Source organism: Ovis canadensis, chromosome 12 (genome assembly GCF_042477335.2).
Source record: "Ovis canadensis isolate MfBH-ARS-UI-01 breed Bighorn chromosome 12, ARS-UI_OviCan_v2, whole genome shotgun sequence".
NCBI lineage: Eukaryota > Metazoa > Chordata > Mammalia > Artiodactyla > Bovidae > Ovis > Ovis canadensis.
The window spans coordinates 89,773,578-89,787,577 of NC_091256.1; the positions used below are offsets into that span (position 1 = coordinate 89,773,578).

General features: G+C 48.5%; 1 protein-coding gene across 8 annotated transcripts in view; it reads left to right on the top strand.

Moving 5' to 3' along the window:
• NR5A2 (nuclear receptor subfamily 5 group A member 2) overlaps window positions 1–14,000 on the top strand; it is a 128,129-nt gene that overhangs the window by 80,057 nt on the left and 34,072 nt on the right. For all 8 annotated transcript variants that reach the window (XM_069544345.1, XM_069544350.1, XM_069544353.1 and 5 more), the window contains one exon: window positions 2,383–2,530. In XM_069544345.1, the coding sequence (XP_069400446.1) occupies window positions 2,383–2,530 (148 nt within the window). The remainder of the gene's footprint in view (window positions 1–2,382; window positions 2,531–14,000) is intronic.

Here is a 14,000-nt window from a genome sequence, read left to right on the forward strand (position 1 = left end):
TTTAACTTACCCATCTCTTTAAAAAATGAATTTAGCATCCTTTCAGTTACAATGTACTTCATTTGCAACTATGAAGTTTTAGTTTTGTAACTTTCAGCTCAGTTCAGTTGCTCAGTTGTGTCCGACTCTTGTGACCCCATGAACCGCAGCACGCCAGGCCTCCCTGTCCATCACCAACTCCCAGAGTCCACCCAAACCCATGTCCATTGAGTCGGTGATGCCATCCAACCATCTCATCCTCTGTCATCCCCTTCTCCTCCTGCCTTCAATCTTTCCTGGCATGATGAGTCAAATGAGTCAGCTCTTCGCATCAGGTGGCCAAAGTATTGGCGTTTCAGCTTCAGAATCAGTCCTTGCAATGAACACCCAGGAACTAATCTCCTTTGTAAGTTACTGCCTACCTATTAGAACCGCACACACAGCAGAACTGATTTAACCCCATCTTAATAATAAAAAAGAATCATGTGTTCAGTCCCTCGGTCGTGTCTGTGTCTTTACAGCCCTGTGGACTGCAGCCCACTGGCCTCCTCTGTCCATGGATTTCCCAGACAAGACTACTGGAGCGGGCCGCCATTCCCATGTCCAGTAGCAGCGTCTGTGGCCACTTTAGCACACTTGCCAGGTGCAGGGCTGACTAGTGACTTTTTTTACTGTGTTGCGTACATTCTGGGCTGTAGTGACGATGCTTTCAGCTGGTGATTCCAAGTTGGTAATGTCCCAGCTGTTCTCGTTTCTTAATGGTGGTGGGCGTGGGTGGCCCCTTGCTGGTATCCAGCGGAACGCCTCACTGAGAGGAGGGCGCGAAAGGACGGGGCCTTCCCGAGACTTCCACAGGCCCCGCCCTCCCTGCTGCTCTGCCCCGGGCCCCCCACCTCTGACCCTGGCTACCATTGCCTGCTCTGCTCACTTTGTCCCTGTAGGGTTTATATTCTCATTAGGAGGAGTAGGTGGACCCTGTACAGTCCCCGAGGGATTTGGAGCTGAGCCGCCCCTGTTAAGTAAGAAGAACGTCCTTGGAGTTGGAAGCTCTCCTGTCGGGACCTGGTCCAGTGAAGGGTGGGGCCTCCCTGGGCGTGCCCGGCGGGTGACCCTGCAGTGGCCTGTGGCATCCTTCCGCTGGGCCTCTGCCTCCAGCTCAGGCTTCAGGCCGCCTGTGTGCTGGCCCTTCCTTTCACACGGTCCGAGACAGAAGTCACAGGAGCACTTAGAGCAGCTGACGTGTGAATTTAGGGGGAGAGGCGGGCACCTGACCCAGGCACGGAGGACGGTGTGGTGGGATGCGGGGCCTCCCGAGGACACGCATTGACTGGGCCTTTTTCACGCACAGTTGACTCTCTGTAAACTGATTGGCACCTTTGGGGGCGGCGTCTTTCCACTGACTCATAATTTTTCCTCTCGAAAAAAGGTTTCTGTGCACCCAGTATTCTCTAGTTAAAGCTGAAAATTCAACTCATCATATTTACACACACACACACACAATCCATTCTGCCTTATTTTTAATTGCAAATTCTCCTCGAGGGACTCGTTCTCCTGCTTAGGAGGCAGCCCTGTGCCTTCTCCTAGAGAAGCAAGTGCAGTCAATTATGGTAATGAAATGTCAATAAATATAAAAGTTTAATACAGTCTGCTCCGGGTGAGTGGCAGATGAGGACTTGCCTCCCAGACAAATTTGCTGCTGCTGCAAATATTAAATGCACCTAAAAGAATGTCTGGTTGCCTGAGAGCCCGCCAGTGAAGAAAAGGATGGGGGCGGCAGGTACCAACTGGGCTCTGCCATTATGCCGTAATTGCAGCAGCAAAGCCGGTTCTGCCATTGACAGCCACCCCAACATCTTAACTTGCTATTGTAGGTCGAACTTTTGGTGTCCTTGTGAATAGTCTGAGATGGATGCCTCTGCTGCTCCTTTTTTTTTTTTTTCTTTTCTTTTAACAGAGAAGAAAATCAGCCTTTTTTGTTTTCAAATCAAGAAATTATTCTTCTCATAAAGAAGATCGTTGTGTCTTTAGAGAGTGATGTGTTAATAATCGCGTTAGGGTAGCTAGTTGTTGTAGCTTTTTAGGAGGCAGACTCTTTGAGATCCCATGGACTGTAGCCCACCAGGCTCTTCCATCCATGGGATTCTCCAGGCAAGAATACTGGAGTGGGTTGCCATTTCCTCCTCTGGGGGATCTTCCCGACCCAGGAATTGAACCTGTGTTTCCCAAGTCTCCTGCAGTGGCAGGCAGATTCTTTACTGCTGAACCACCCAGGAAGCCCCATGTATGTGTATATATGTGTGTTTATATATGTGTGTAAAGTCTCAATAAGTAGTAAGTGTACCAGACTTGCCAGTTCCGCACCTGCAGTTTTTCCTACTAACACGCCGTGGTTCTGTGTTACAGGTAGACTATTCCGTCATAGCCTCGCAGGCGGGGGCCACGCTCAGCAGCCTCATGAGCCATGCACAGGAATTGGTGGCAAAGCTCCGTTCTCTGCAGTTTGATCAACGAGAGTTCGTGTGTCTGAAGTTCTTGGTGCTCTTTAGTTTAGGTAAGGAATCCTTTCCTCATCCAAGTGACTAAATGATCCCAACCTTTGAGTGCCTTGAAGTCCATCCATGGTTTTGTTTTTGCAAAAGAGAAGAACTTTCTTTTCTAATCATGACATCTTCCAGCTTGATCATGTTTTCCTGTGTGGTCCTGGCTGAGTTGTAGCTCCGTAGTGGGTGGACTGGGGCGTGGAGGAGTCATGACTGACGGCCGTAACAAGTGGCTGACCCTGATGGAAAGCTGAGGCAGAGGGCCAGGAAGGACACGTGGGGCCACACTGGGGCCGCCTTATCTGCTGTTGATCATTTCTCTGGACCTTTTGCTTCAGCTTGCAAGCTACTGCTGTTTTTGTTCTTATAAAATACGGAGAGTAATAAAAAACTTGATTCTTAAAGCTCTATCAGAATTAACTAGAGTATGTGCATAACGAAACACACACTGTGCAAGCATAAAAGATGATGGTTGTCAAGGGGAAAGGATGCTTCTTTAGGAAAGCTTTGGAGAAGAAAGATAACTAAGCAAGACAGATTAGCTAAATCAAGGTTCCCAGTGAGTCAGCTGAGAAAAATCACCACTGCTTGGAATAAAAAAAGGATTAAGGAGATGGATTTTTATTGACTTCAAAGGAACAGATTTTTCTGCCTGTCCCATACTTGATTTCTGTATTTTGTTGGCTTAATAAAGCCAACTTAAATAAACTTTTTGCCAAGTGCATTTATTACTTATTGGCAGACAGCTGAGGGAGGCAACTTCCCTTGAATGAAAAAAATGCAGAAATCAGATTTACCAACATATGTTTTTTCTTTAGTCTTCAATTATAAGATAGTTGTGAATTCATATGCTAAGAAATAAAACAATAAAACACACTGCAAAGTAAAACAGATGTGTCTACGCTGCAAATTTGGTACTTTCGTTTTAAAATTCTTCTTGACAACACAGCACAACTGTTGCTAATAAAGGCATAGTTTGAAGTAATAGAACCAGAGTTAATTTTTCACATGTAGTCAACATTTAAAAGAAAAGGGACATGTTCATATTTTGGAAAATGTGATAAATATAGCAAAAAGAAATGTTACTGAAAATTTGAAAAGACACCAGAACTTCATAGATGCAGTGTTCAAAGGTTTACATGCCAGCCCTGGGACCTGTGTGGTTTCTATATTAACCACAAGAAATAGGAGAGTTCTGTTCACCCAAGTCTCTGTCTTTTACCCAAGAGCTTTTCTTTTTTTTTAATGGAAAGGAACATGACGCACAGGCCTGCTTGCTGTCATCCCACAAATTATTCTGCTTTATCGCAAGATCTTAGTCTTTTCAACTCACGCATTTGATCAGTAATTAAATGAAAAATGTGGTAATGTGTGTGTAAGAAATCTTACAGCATCTCAGTGATAAAATATTTAAAGAGAGTCATCTCACTTCAATGGTATTTTAAATTAGTTGAAGAACTGCGTGACATTTGAAGATGCGGAGATTAACCGTCAGCCATGTTTCGTTTTCATCGCTTTTATCTTTCCTTCCTTCATCATTTTTTCAAAATTATTGTATTCTCTGCCAAACCCTGTGGATGGGCGGTCAGGGGCGTGGGCCGGGGGGCGGGAGGGGCAGTTCTGAAGTGCTTGAAACACTCGAACTTCACAGGTTTTCCTCCTGAACAGTGGAGCCATGTGTTTACCAGAACCGCACTCTCCGTTTTAGTGAGTATGTTGACCGTTTCAGGATCCTGCGCAGCAGGGAATACCCAGTTGAATGTCCCTTAAAACTATGCTTGTTTGTGGCTTAAGGAAGAAAGGAAAGCATGGCTTTCTGGTTAGATGTAAATCAAGTCTGGCCAGGGGTTCATTTGTAAAGAATCACGAGTAGTTTCGGGGCATAAAGTCCAAGTAGTTTCCAATCTGTGAATGGAAAACTTCAGTCCCCCGTAGAAACAATAAATAATCAGTCTTTGGAAGGGATGTGGTAATTCACCATTGGGCACCCACGACAGCCACCAAAGCCTATTGTACCCAGGATGGATGTGAAATCAGATCAGAGCCTCCCCCAAAAGCTGACCGTGTGCCCCTGAGTCTGAAACCTGCAGTGTTCCTATCCCAGGCTTGTTCCTGTATTGCTGTGGTCAATATCCCTTGAGATATTCCTATCTCAAGGCTCCAGCCTTGAGCCTCTGGGATCCTGGGGATGGCTGGGGCTTCGTGTGGACTCATCTGAGGTCAGGGGCTGTGTGGACTGAAAGATGAGGTGGGCTTTCCAGGTGGATGTGGTGAGACTAGGTGTGAGCCTCCTAAGACACAGGATGCCACACCATGCAAAACATGGGAGGCAGGAGGGCAGATGAACTGGGGACCAGCAGGGGATGTGGCCGGAGAGGCAGGCGAGAGGCACTGCCTGAGCTGAGCACTTCCTGTCCCAGCCATGGGGATGCAGTGGAGACCAAAACTGGGGGCCACAGTCTTCATCCTGCAGAGAGTCCGGATGCTTTTTAAAGGGGTGGAGGCGTGTCACTGAAGGGGATTTGCCCTCCCTGTAGCGACGTGGAAAGTGGACTAGAAACTGTATTCAGTGGATTTAATGTGCCTTGAAGACAGGAGTGAGGTGGGTGTGGACGTGTCACAGGGCACAGACCTCAGGAAGTGAGGAGGAGAGGAGTGCAGAGGAGAGGCTGGGATGCATCTCGGGGTTCTGGGCTCCTCACACAGAAGAGGAGATTCTACAGGAGCATCCCCTGACTGAGTTCAACCAGTTGTGTCCGAGTCTTTGTGAACCCATGGACTGACCCCATGGAGTCTGCCAGGCTCCTCTGTCCATGGGATTCTCCAGGCAAGAATACTAGAGTAAGTTACCATGCCCTCCTCCAGGAGATCTTCCTGACCCAGGGATCAAAGCTGGGTCTCCTGCATTGCAGGCAGATTCTTTGCCGTCTGAGCCACCAGGGAGGCAACTAGGCTTCTCCTAAAAGTTGTCCTATACTGAAGCTGCATCCTGATTTCTTGAAAAACTAATGCCAGAACTAAAGTAAAAGTTGCAGCTGACCCAAATTCTTCCAATCTGCTGCCTGAATTTTTCCCCTTCAGATTGTGTCCATAAGCAGACATCAGTTGATTAAGCTGGTTTAGAAAAAGAAAAAGTGAAAAAATGCCCTGTCTTCCCGAATCTCTCTCTGCGTGATAGAATAGACTCGAGTCCTAGTCCTCAATATTTTTGTTTTTTGTTTGTTTCCTTAAAATCCTGTTACTTACTTATTTTTTCTTTTTCTCACCTAACTCTGCTCAGTTGTGTCCAAGTTTTTGCAACCCCACGGACTGTAGTCCCCCCGCCTCCTGTGTCCACGGGATTCTCCAGGCAAGAATACTGGGGTGGGTTTCCACTTCCTCCTCCAGGGCATCTTCCTGACCCAGGGATCAAACCCACATCTCCTGTGGCTCCTGCATTGTCAGGCAGATTCTTTACCACTGAGCCACCTGAGAACCGTTCTCACCTTACTATGAGATAACATAATTTGCATCTGTGGAGACAATTCTTAATTGTCCAGTGCAAACGGATGCCCCAAGAGAGGCCAAAATAAAATGTTTATTTTTAAACACCTTTTAAAGAGGAATCAAGGTTGCTGATGCCATTTGCTGTCAGCCACCAGGACAGAGGTGACTCTCATAGAGGAAGAGGTAGGCATGTGGGGTCATGATCCCAATGCTGTCTTTACCATGTGCCTTCCAAGACCAGTAGACTGGCCCCGTCCACTGCATCACCTGGAAACACGTGCAGAGCTGCGAAGGTCTGAGCTAAGCTGAGAAGGTCACCTGGCCTGTAGCTGCTGCTTCCTGGGTAAGGTCGTTGCACGGTCCAGGCCAGCAGGGACGTGGATGCGGTCTGAGAGCTCAGAGCAGTGTCCCAGCTAAGAGGTCACCCTGGCCAGGATCTTCTCCACCTCGGGGCTCCGTGCCTGGACTTGCTGAACTCCCGTTCGACCCCGGGTGGCAGGAGAAAATAGACACGTACTGCCTCGCGTCTCGCCTGGCGTGCACCCTGGACTGTCGTGAGTCATTCTCTTGTCTGCTCAGTATCCCTGACAGCACTTTTTCATACTTAGCTGAGTGGAAGAGATTGTTTCTTCTCTTTGAGACGATTTCCCCGACCTAAAAAGTTGATTGGGGTTAAAAGTTGTCCTTTATTTTTCTCTGTAGCCCAGGTTTCATTGCTTGGTACACAGCAGGGACTTAGGAAATGTCACTGATAAAGTGGACGCATCAACAGAGTTCAGTTCAGTTCAGTCGCTCAGTCATGTCCGACTCTTTGCGACCCCATGAACCACAGCACACCAGGCCTCCCTGTCCATCACCAACTCCCGGAGTCCACTCAAACTCACGTCCATCGAGTCGGTGATGCCATCCAGCCATCTCAGCCTCAGTTGTCCCCTTCTCCTCCTGCCCCCAATCCCTCCCAGCATCAGGGTCTTTTCCAATGAATCAACTCTTCACATCAGGTGGCCAAAGTATTGGAGTTTCCGCCTCAGCATCAGTCCTTCCAAGGAACACCCAGGGCTGATCTCCTTCAGAAGGGACTGGTTGGATCTCCTTGCAGTCCAAGGGACTCTCAAGAGTCTTCTCCAACACCACAGTTCAAAAGCATCAATTCTTCGGCGCTCAGCTTTCTTCACAGTCCAACTCTCCCATCCATACATGACCACTGGAAAAACTATAGCCTTGACTAGACAGACCTTTGTTGGCAAAGTAATGTCTCTGCTTTTGAATATGCTATCTAGGTTGGTCATAACTTTTCTTCCAAGGAGTAAGCATCTTTTAATTTCATGGCTGCAGTCACCATCTGCAGTGATTTTGGAGCCCAAAAAAATAGTCTGACACTGTTTCCACTGTTTCCCCATCTATTTCCTATGAAGTGATGGGACGAGATGCCATGATCTTCGTTTTCTCAATGTTGAGCTTTAAGCCAACTTTTTCACTCTCCTCTTTCACTTTCATCAAGAGGCTTTTTAGCTCCTCTTCACTTTCTGCCATAAGGGTGGTATCATCTGCATATCTGAGGTTATTGATATTTCTCTCGGCAATCTTGATTCCAGCTTGTGCTTCTTCCAGCCCAGCGTTTCTCATGATGTACTCTGCATACTCAGCTTTATTTTATTTTTTTAGAAGCTACTTTTATTAGTTTTTGTTTTATATTAGAATATAGTTGATTTACAATGCTATGTTAGTTTCAGGTATACAGAGACATGATTCAGTTCGACTTATTCAGTTTTAATCTCAAGGCAAAGCCTTTACCGAAATAGTTTGTGGTCTGTAATAGGAGGTATTCAGTCAGAAAGTTCTGTCTAAGTGCTTAGTCGACTCAGGGGTGTCCAACTCTTTGTGACTCTATGGACTGTAGGCCGCCAGGCTCCTCTGTCCATGGGCTTCTCCAGGCAAGAGTACTGGAGTGGGTTGCCACGCCTTCTTCCAGGGAACCTTCCTGACCCAGGGATTGAACCCACGTCTCCTGCATTGGCGGGTGGGTTCTTTATCTACCCAAGTGCAGGTTAATTTTCAGAGACTATTTTTTCCAAAGTACTCTATAAACTACCTCCTCAAAATTAAACTCATTCTTTCTCTCTTCTTTAACTGAAGTGTAGTTGATTCACAGTGTTCCAGGTGCACACCAACGTGATTTAGTTACGAGTCCACGTGCGTATATTTTCCCAGATTCTTGTTCAATACAGCTTGTTCAGTTCAGGTCAGTCGCTCAGTCGTGTCTGACTCTTTGCGACCGCATGAATCACAGCACACCAGGCCTCCCTGTCCCTCACCATCTCCCGGAGCTCACTCAGACTCACGTCCATCGAGTCCGTGATGCCCTCCAGCCATCTCATCCTCGGTCGTCCCCTCCTCCTCCTGCCCCCGATGCCTCCCAGCCTCAGGGTCTTTTCCAGTATTACCTATAGTTCCCTGTGCTGCGCAGTAGGTCCTTGTTGGTTTCTCTACTTTATACCTGGTTGTGTGTGTGTGTTAATCTCAAGCGCCTCACTTACCCCCTGCACCTTTCCCCTTTGGTAACCATAAGTTTATTTTCTTTGTCTGTGAGTCTGTTTCTGTTTTGTAAGTAAATTCATTTGTATCATTTTTTTCAGATTCCACCTGTAAGTGATATCATGAGCTTCCCTAGTGGCTCAGACAGTAAAGAACCTGCCTGCAGTGCAGGAGACCCAGGTTCAGTCCCCTGGAGAAGGGAATGGCTACCCACTCCAGTGTTCTTGCCTGAAGAATCCCATGGGCAGAGGAGCCTCGCGGGTTACAGTCCATGGGATCTCAAAGAGTTGGACATGACTGAGCAGCTAACACTAACTCACTCTAGGTGATATCATACGCTGCTTGTCTTTCTCTGTCTTGACTTACTTCATGCAGTGTGATAACCTCTAGGTCCAACCATGTTGCACAATTACATTATTTTCTATTCCCAGTTTGCATTCTCCCAGGTTATGTGGAGAGCTATTGTTTATAAGCTCTTAGGGAAAGTGAAGTTGTAGTAACATTAGAAAGAATATCAGTGGCTAAAACCAGGTGGTTAACGCATATCTGTTCCAAGCAAGTAAATGCAAGAAGGTAAGCCTTCAGCCCATGTGCACGAACAGTGGCTGAGGATGGCTGTCCGGTCCTTCTCGGGGTGGGCACAGTCGTGTCTCAATCCATCGTGGCAGCTCTTAGCTTCGCTCCAAGCATCCAGGTGTTGACTGGGGTGCTGCTCACGAGTAACAGCGCAGGGAAGAGTCATGCTCTGAGGCCGGACACCCCAGCGGAGCGGGGTGGGTGGGGCCGGGTGACGACTCGACGTGAAATCCCCGGCCTGACAGCCGCCCTCATCCAGCTGCCGCCCGCAGCCCGTCCTGGAGGAGCGCCGAGTGCGCAGAGGCGTTTCCTTCGTCCCCTGGCTCGGCTCCTGCATCCCGCGGGCTCAGCACAACCCCTGCACCTCAGGGCCGTCAGGCACAGTGTCTTAAACACCAACAACCGTCCAAGCAATTGCTGAGTGTCCAAGACAAAACAGCGTTAGTGTGGCCTGATCAAGGGTCAGAAGGGGTTTTGACGGTGGCTGGGTAGCACCTGCAGGTCCGAAAGTCCTTGGAAAATTGCAATTTGAAAAGCAAGATATTTCTAAGGCCGGAGAGAGTGATTTTCTCCTATCTGTGGCTGCCGTAAGCTTTGCAGCCTGACCCAACACCAAGGGCCGGCCGTTGTTCTCGGTGAGGTCAAGGCCGCTGAGCCCCCGGATTAACCAGCTCTCCGGCCCGTGAGAAGGGGACATGTATCTGGTTTGCGCCAAGCTTTCTCTTGAACATATAGTAGGTTTTTAAGAAATACATATTGCGTGTTTCACAAATGAAAGAATGCTTTTCCATCCAACTTCCGGGTTAAAAAGGGGTGAAACCTGGTGAGGGGCGGAATAAAAGGGAATATTGGCATTGACTTATACACAGTACTATATATAGACCAGATGAGTAACGAGGACCTTCTGTGTAGTTCGGGGAGCTACTCAGTACTCTGTAATGGCCTATGTGGGAAAATGGTCTTAAAAAGAGAGGAGATACATCTACGCACACCTGGCCTTTCCAGGTGGTTCAGAGGTCAAGAGCCACCTGCAATGCAGGAGACTCAGGTTCGATCCCTGGGTCGGGAAGACCCCCTGGAGAAGGAAATGGCAACCCACTCCAGTATTCTTGCCATGAATTCCATGGACAGAGGAGCCTGGCAGGCTACAGACCATGGGGTCACGACCTGGAGACTGACCAGCAGGGCAGCGTATGTGTAACTGGCTCACTGTGCTGAGCACCTGGAACTAACACAACATTATAAATCAATTACACTCCAATAAAAATATAAAATATTTATATTATTAAAAAATTTTTTAAAGTAATAGAAACTGGAAAAATTAGTTTCAAAAAATGTACAGAGTTTCAAGGCAGGAGGCTAGAAAATAGATCCTCTGGATACATTTTAGAGAATTCGACATCTTTTTATTTTAGAAATTAAGGATATGAGTCTTCGCATTTTGAGTGGAGTTCTTGTTAGGGAAGTAGAGACTAAACAGAATCTTCTCCTTTGGGAATAACATAGTCAATGAAATTAAGGACCGATGCTCAGTATTCAGGTTCTGTTGAAACGGCGGCACTAAGAGGCTCAGTGTCATCGTGAGCCATGAAAGGAGAGGGCAGGAAGGCCTTTCTCCTCTAGTGTTAACCATAAAGTACCCTCAGGACTTCCCTGGTGGTGCAGTGGCTAAGAATCCTCCTTCCAGTGCTGGAGATCGGGGTTTGATCCCCGGCTGGGGAACTGAGATCCCGCATGCCGCAGGGCAGCTAAGCCCAAGTGGTACAATTGGAGAAGCTTGCGTGTTGCAGCAGAGACTCAGCAAATTTTAAAAAACATTGTTAAATGCCTTCAAGTGGGTAAACGTCTTACTGTCCCCCGTTCCTTTCGTGTTTGAAAGAAGACCAGGTAGTCTGCCCCAGCATTGCAGGCTCAGAGCCATGTCTGGAACTGACAGCCCCAAAGCCCAGTCTGGCACAACAGACTCTTCAGGGACCTATGAGCTCATCAGGCAGTGTTTCTTTAATGCTCCCTGCGTCCTAAGGCACCGTCTGTACAGACAGAAAGATGCAGGGAATCAGGACTGTCATCTGAAGAACGTGGGCCAGAGAGCCTACCATACTCTCTTGGGTAAAAGCAGGGAGCTGCTTTACATGAATTTCCCATTGTTATTGACTATACTAACTAAGTAATTGCAAAGCTTTCCACTTCCCTTGGTTTCTAAATGTGAGCGTGTGTGCGCGTGTGTGAGATATCGTATGTCTGTGTGCACTCTGGGTTCAGGATTGCAGCGAGCTTGTGGAAAGCATTTGTGTCATAGCCTTGGTGCCTCCCTCTCATAGAATCCCTCGTCGAAGTTGGTTGCTGCCTCATCTTTGCCTCTCTTTTGACCGCGAACCCCACCCCTTCGGAAAGCCGCACGAGTGATCCCAGGCTTTCAGATCTCACGTGTCTGCTTTCTCTCCAGCTGGACTCTGTGATGTTCACAGGAGACGATTAGCCAGAGTAGCCTGATGGTCATCCTCTTGCCCACTGGTCATCAGCATCAAACGCCCTGAACAGAAAAAGAGTCTAGGAGATTCAGGACGTGACGCTCCTTGGTGGGGAGACGAATTATAGGACATTCTGTCTTCTGCTTTGCTAAAGGGTCCGCCCTGACTCTTGCAATGTGATGTTGATTTTGCTAATAGTAAATAAAATGGCACTCGGTTTTCTAGCTTGAGAGTGTGGATGGTGAGTTCCGTCTTTTGAGTTAAAGAGAAGTATTTTTGGTCACTGGTTTTCCCAAAGAGCTTATTCTTTGACGGGATGGGTTTTGTCTTGTGTTTGTTTTTTAATCTCGTCAGTTAATCCTTCTGCTTGGGGCTTTTACATGAGGGTTTATTCTTGTCTCCTTCTCCTGCACGTATCATTTCTCCTCCTGGCATTCAGTGTCAGAACCTGGCCGAGATGCACGGTCAGTGCTCCCCAGGGAGCAGGTGGCAAAGAAGAACGCCAGGAGGGGGCCGAGCCCCGTGCAGTCAGAGCCTCTGTGCAGAGCTCAGAAAGCTGTCCCCAAAGGGGACTCCCGTCACTGTCAGGACCGGATTGTCTATCTGTGTAGATTTCATTTAAAATGAGGATGTCCTAATGGGCCAGGAATCGCGGAGCAACCATTGCTCTCAGATCCCAGTTAACCAGAGGCCACAGGACTTGCAGGAATAGTCAGCATTGCGTGGTTAAGTGGCACACAGGAAAGGCCCACGTGTCCCCAGCCCGGCGGCCTGAGCGGTTCAGTGCTAACCTCCTTAACCGAGGCCGCTGCTCCTTCACTGGATGGGAAAGACCACTGTGAAGGCATTGCCAAGGGTGGCGAGTGCCCTCCTGTAATAAGAGAAGACCACCCCCCTGCACACCCGCCTCCTCCCCTCTGCCCTGAGAACAGACCAGGGTGTGAGCTGGTTGCTCAACTGCCTTCCATTCACCAGTTCCAGTCCAGAGGTCACCGAGGCATCCGCGTTCAGTCCCGCCTTCTGCGGGGAGGAGACAGTTTTGCAGGATCCGGTGATGACTGGTGAGTTATGGGATGTCGGGTTGTTCTGGCCTGGGCTGTGCCCCCATGCCCTACTGACCCCGAGCTGGGCAGCCTTGACAGGAGGCACACATATGGACACAGCAGAGGCCCCGTGCTCTGCCCCCCAACTTCTAGATGAGTCTGGAAGTACGGACAGTCACCTTTCAAGGAGGGGTGCCAGGAGAGGAGCTGCCAAAGAAGGAGCTCGTTTTGCCCGCCTTTCCAGCAGAGGCCCGGCAGCTTGCTGGGTTTGAGGGGTCTTGCCTTTGGACTGTGTGCCCCTGTTGAGTTGGAAGGGCAGTGGAAGGCGGGTGAGACCACAGTTCTAAGCAAAGCCACAGGAACCGAGGGAAACACAGAATCCCCTTTGCTTTGCTTTTTGGCAACATTAAATCTAATTCACGAAAGTGGGCCCAGACCCAGCAGATTTGATGACGGTGGTTAACGCTACGTTTGCAGCGCCTGAAGCAAAATGAGCTGTGCTCTCTGTCAATCAGACCACGACACGCAGGCGTAGGGTCAACTGCGGAGCAAACCCACAGCCCACCCAGAGGGTGCTGCTGTGCTCAGCTCACAGCCTCGGTCCAGAAGTGCTGGGAGAGCTTGCGAAGGCTGGAACCCTAGCAGACCTCCGTATTTGCGCATGCCCCTGTGTGTCTGAATATTGATTCAGTTCTGAAAACAGGCACAGCTCTTTGCACATCATAGAACTGCTTACAAGGTATCTGCAAAACAGATGGAACAGCAAAAACCAGTTTTCCCGTGATGTGGTCATTGGTTTTCCTGAAGCTGGTCTCAATATTTGCTTTATGGTAGCCTTCCAAACCCTCACCTGTGTGCATGCACGCACACACACACACACCACACACATACCACACACACACCACACACACCACACACACACACACACCACACACACCACACACACCACACACACACACACCACACACACATACCACACACACCACACACATACCACACACACACCACACACACCACACACACACACACCACACACACACACACCACACACACACCACACACACACACACACCACACACACACACCACACCACACACACACACACCACACACACACCACACACACACCACACATACACCACACACACACACACACACACACACACGCCGTCACTGACTGGTGCCTGGTATTCCCCTCACATCGTCCCCCAAGTGCACTGGTTAAATTGTTCCTTGTGAAACATAAGGGAGAGAGGGCTCCCGGCTTCTTCCCACAATTAGCATTCAGTCTTCGGTTTTCCCTTTCCGTGTATGATACTCTAATTTAGAAAAACACTCACCAGACACTATCCAGATCTCCACAGTAATGCC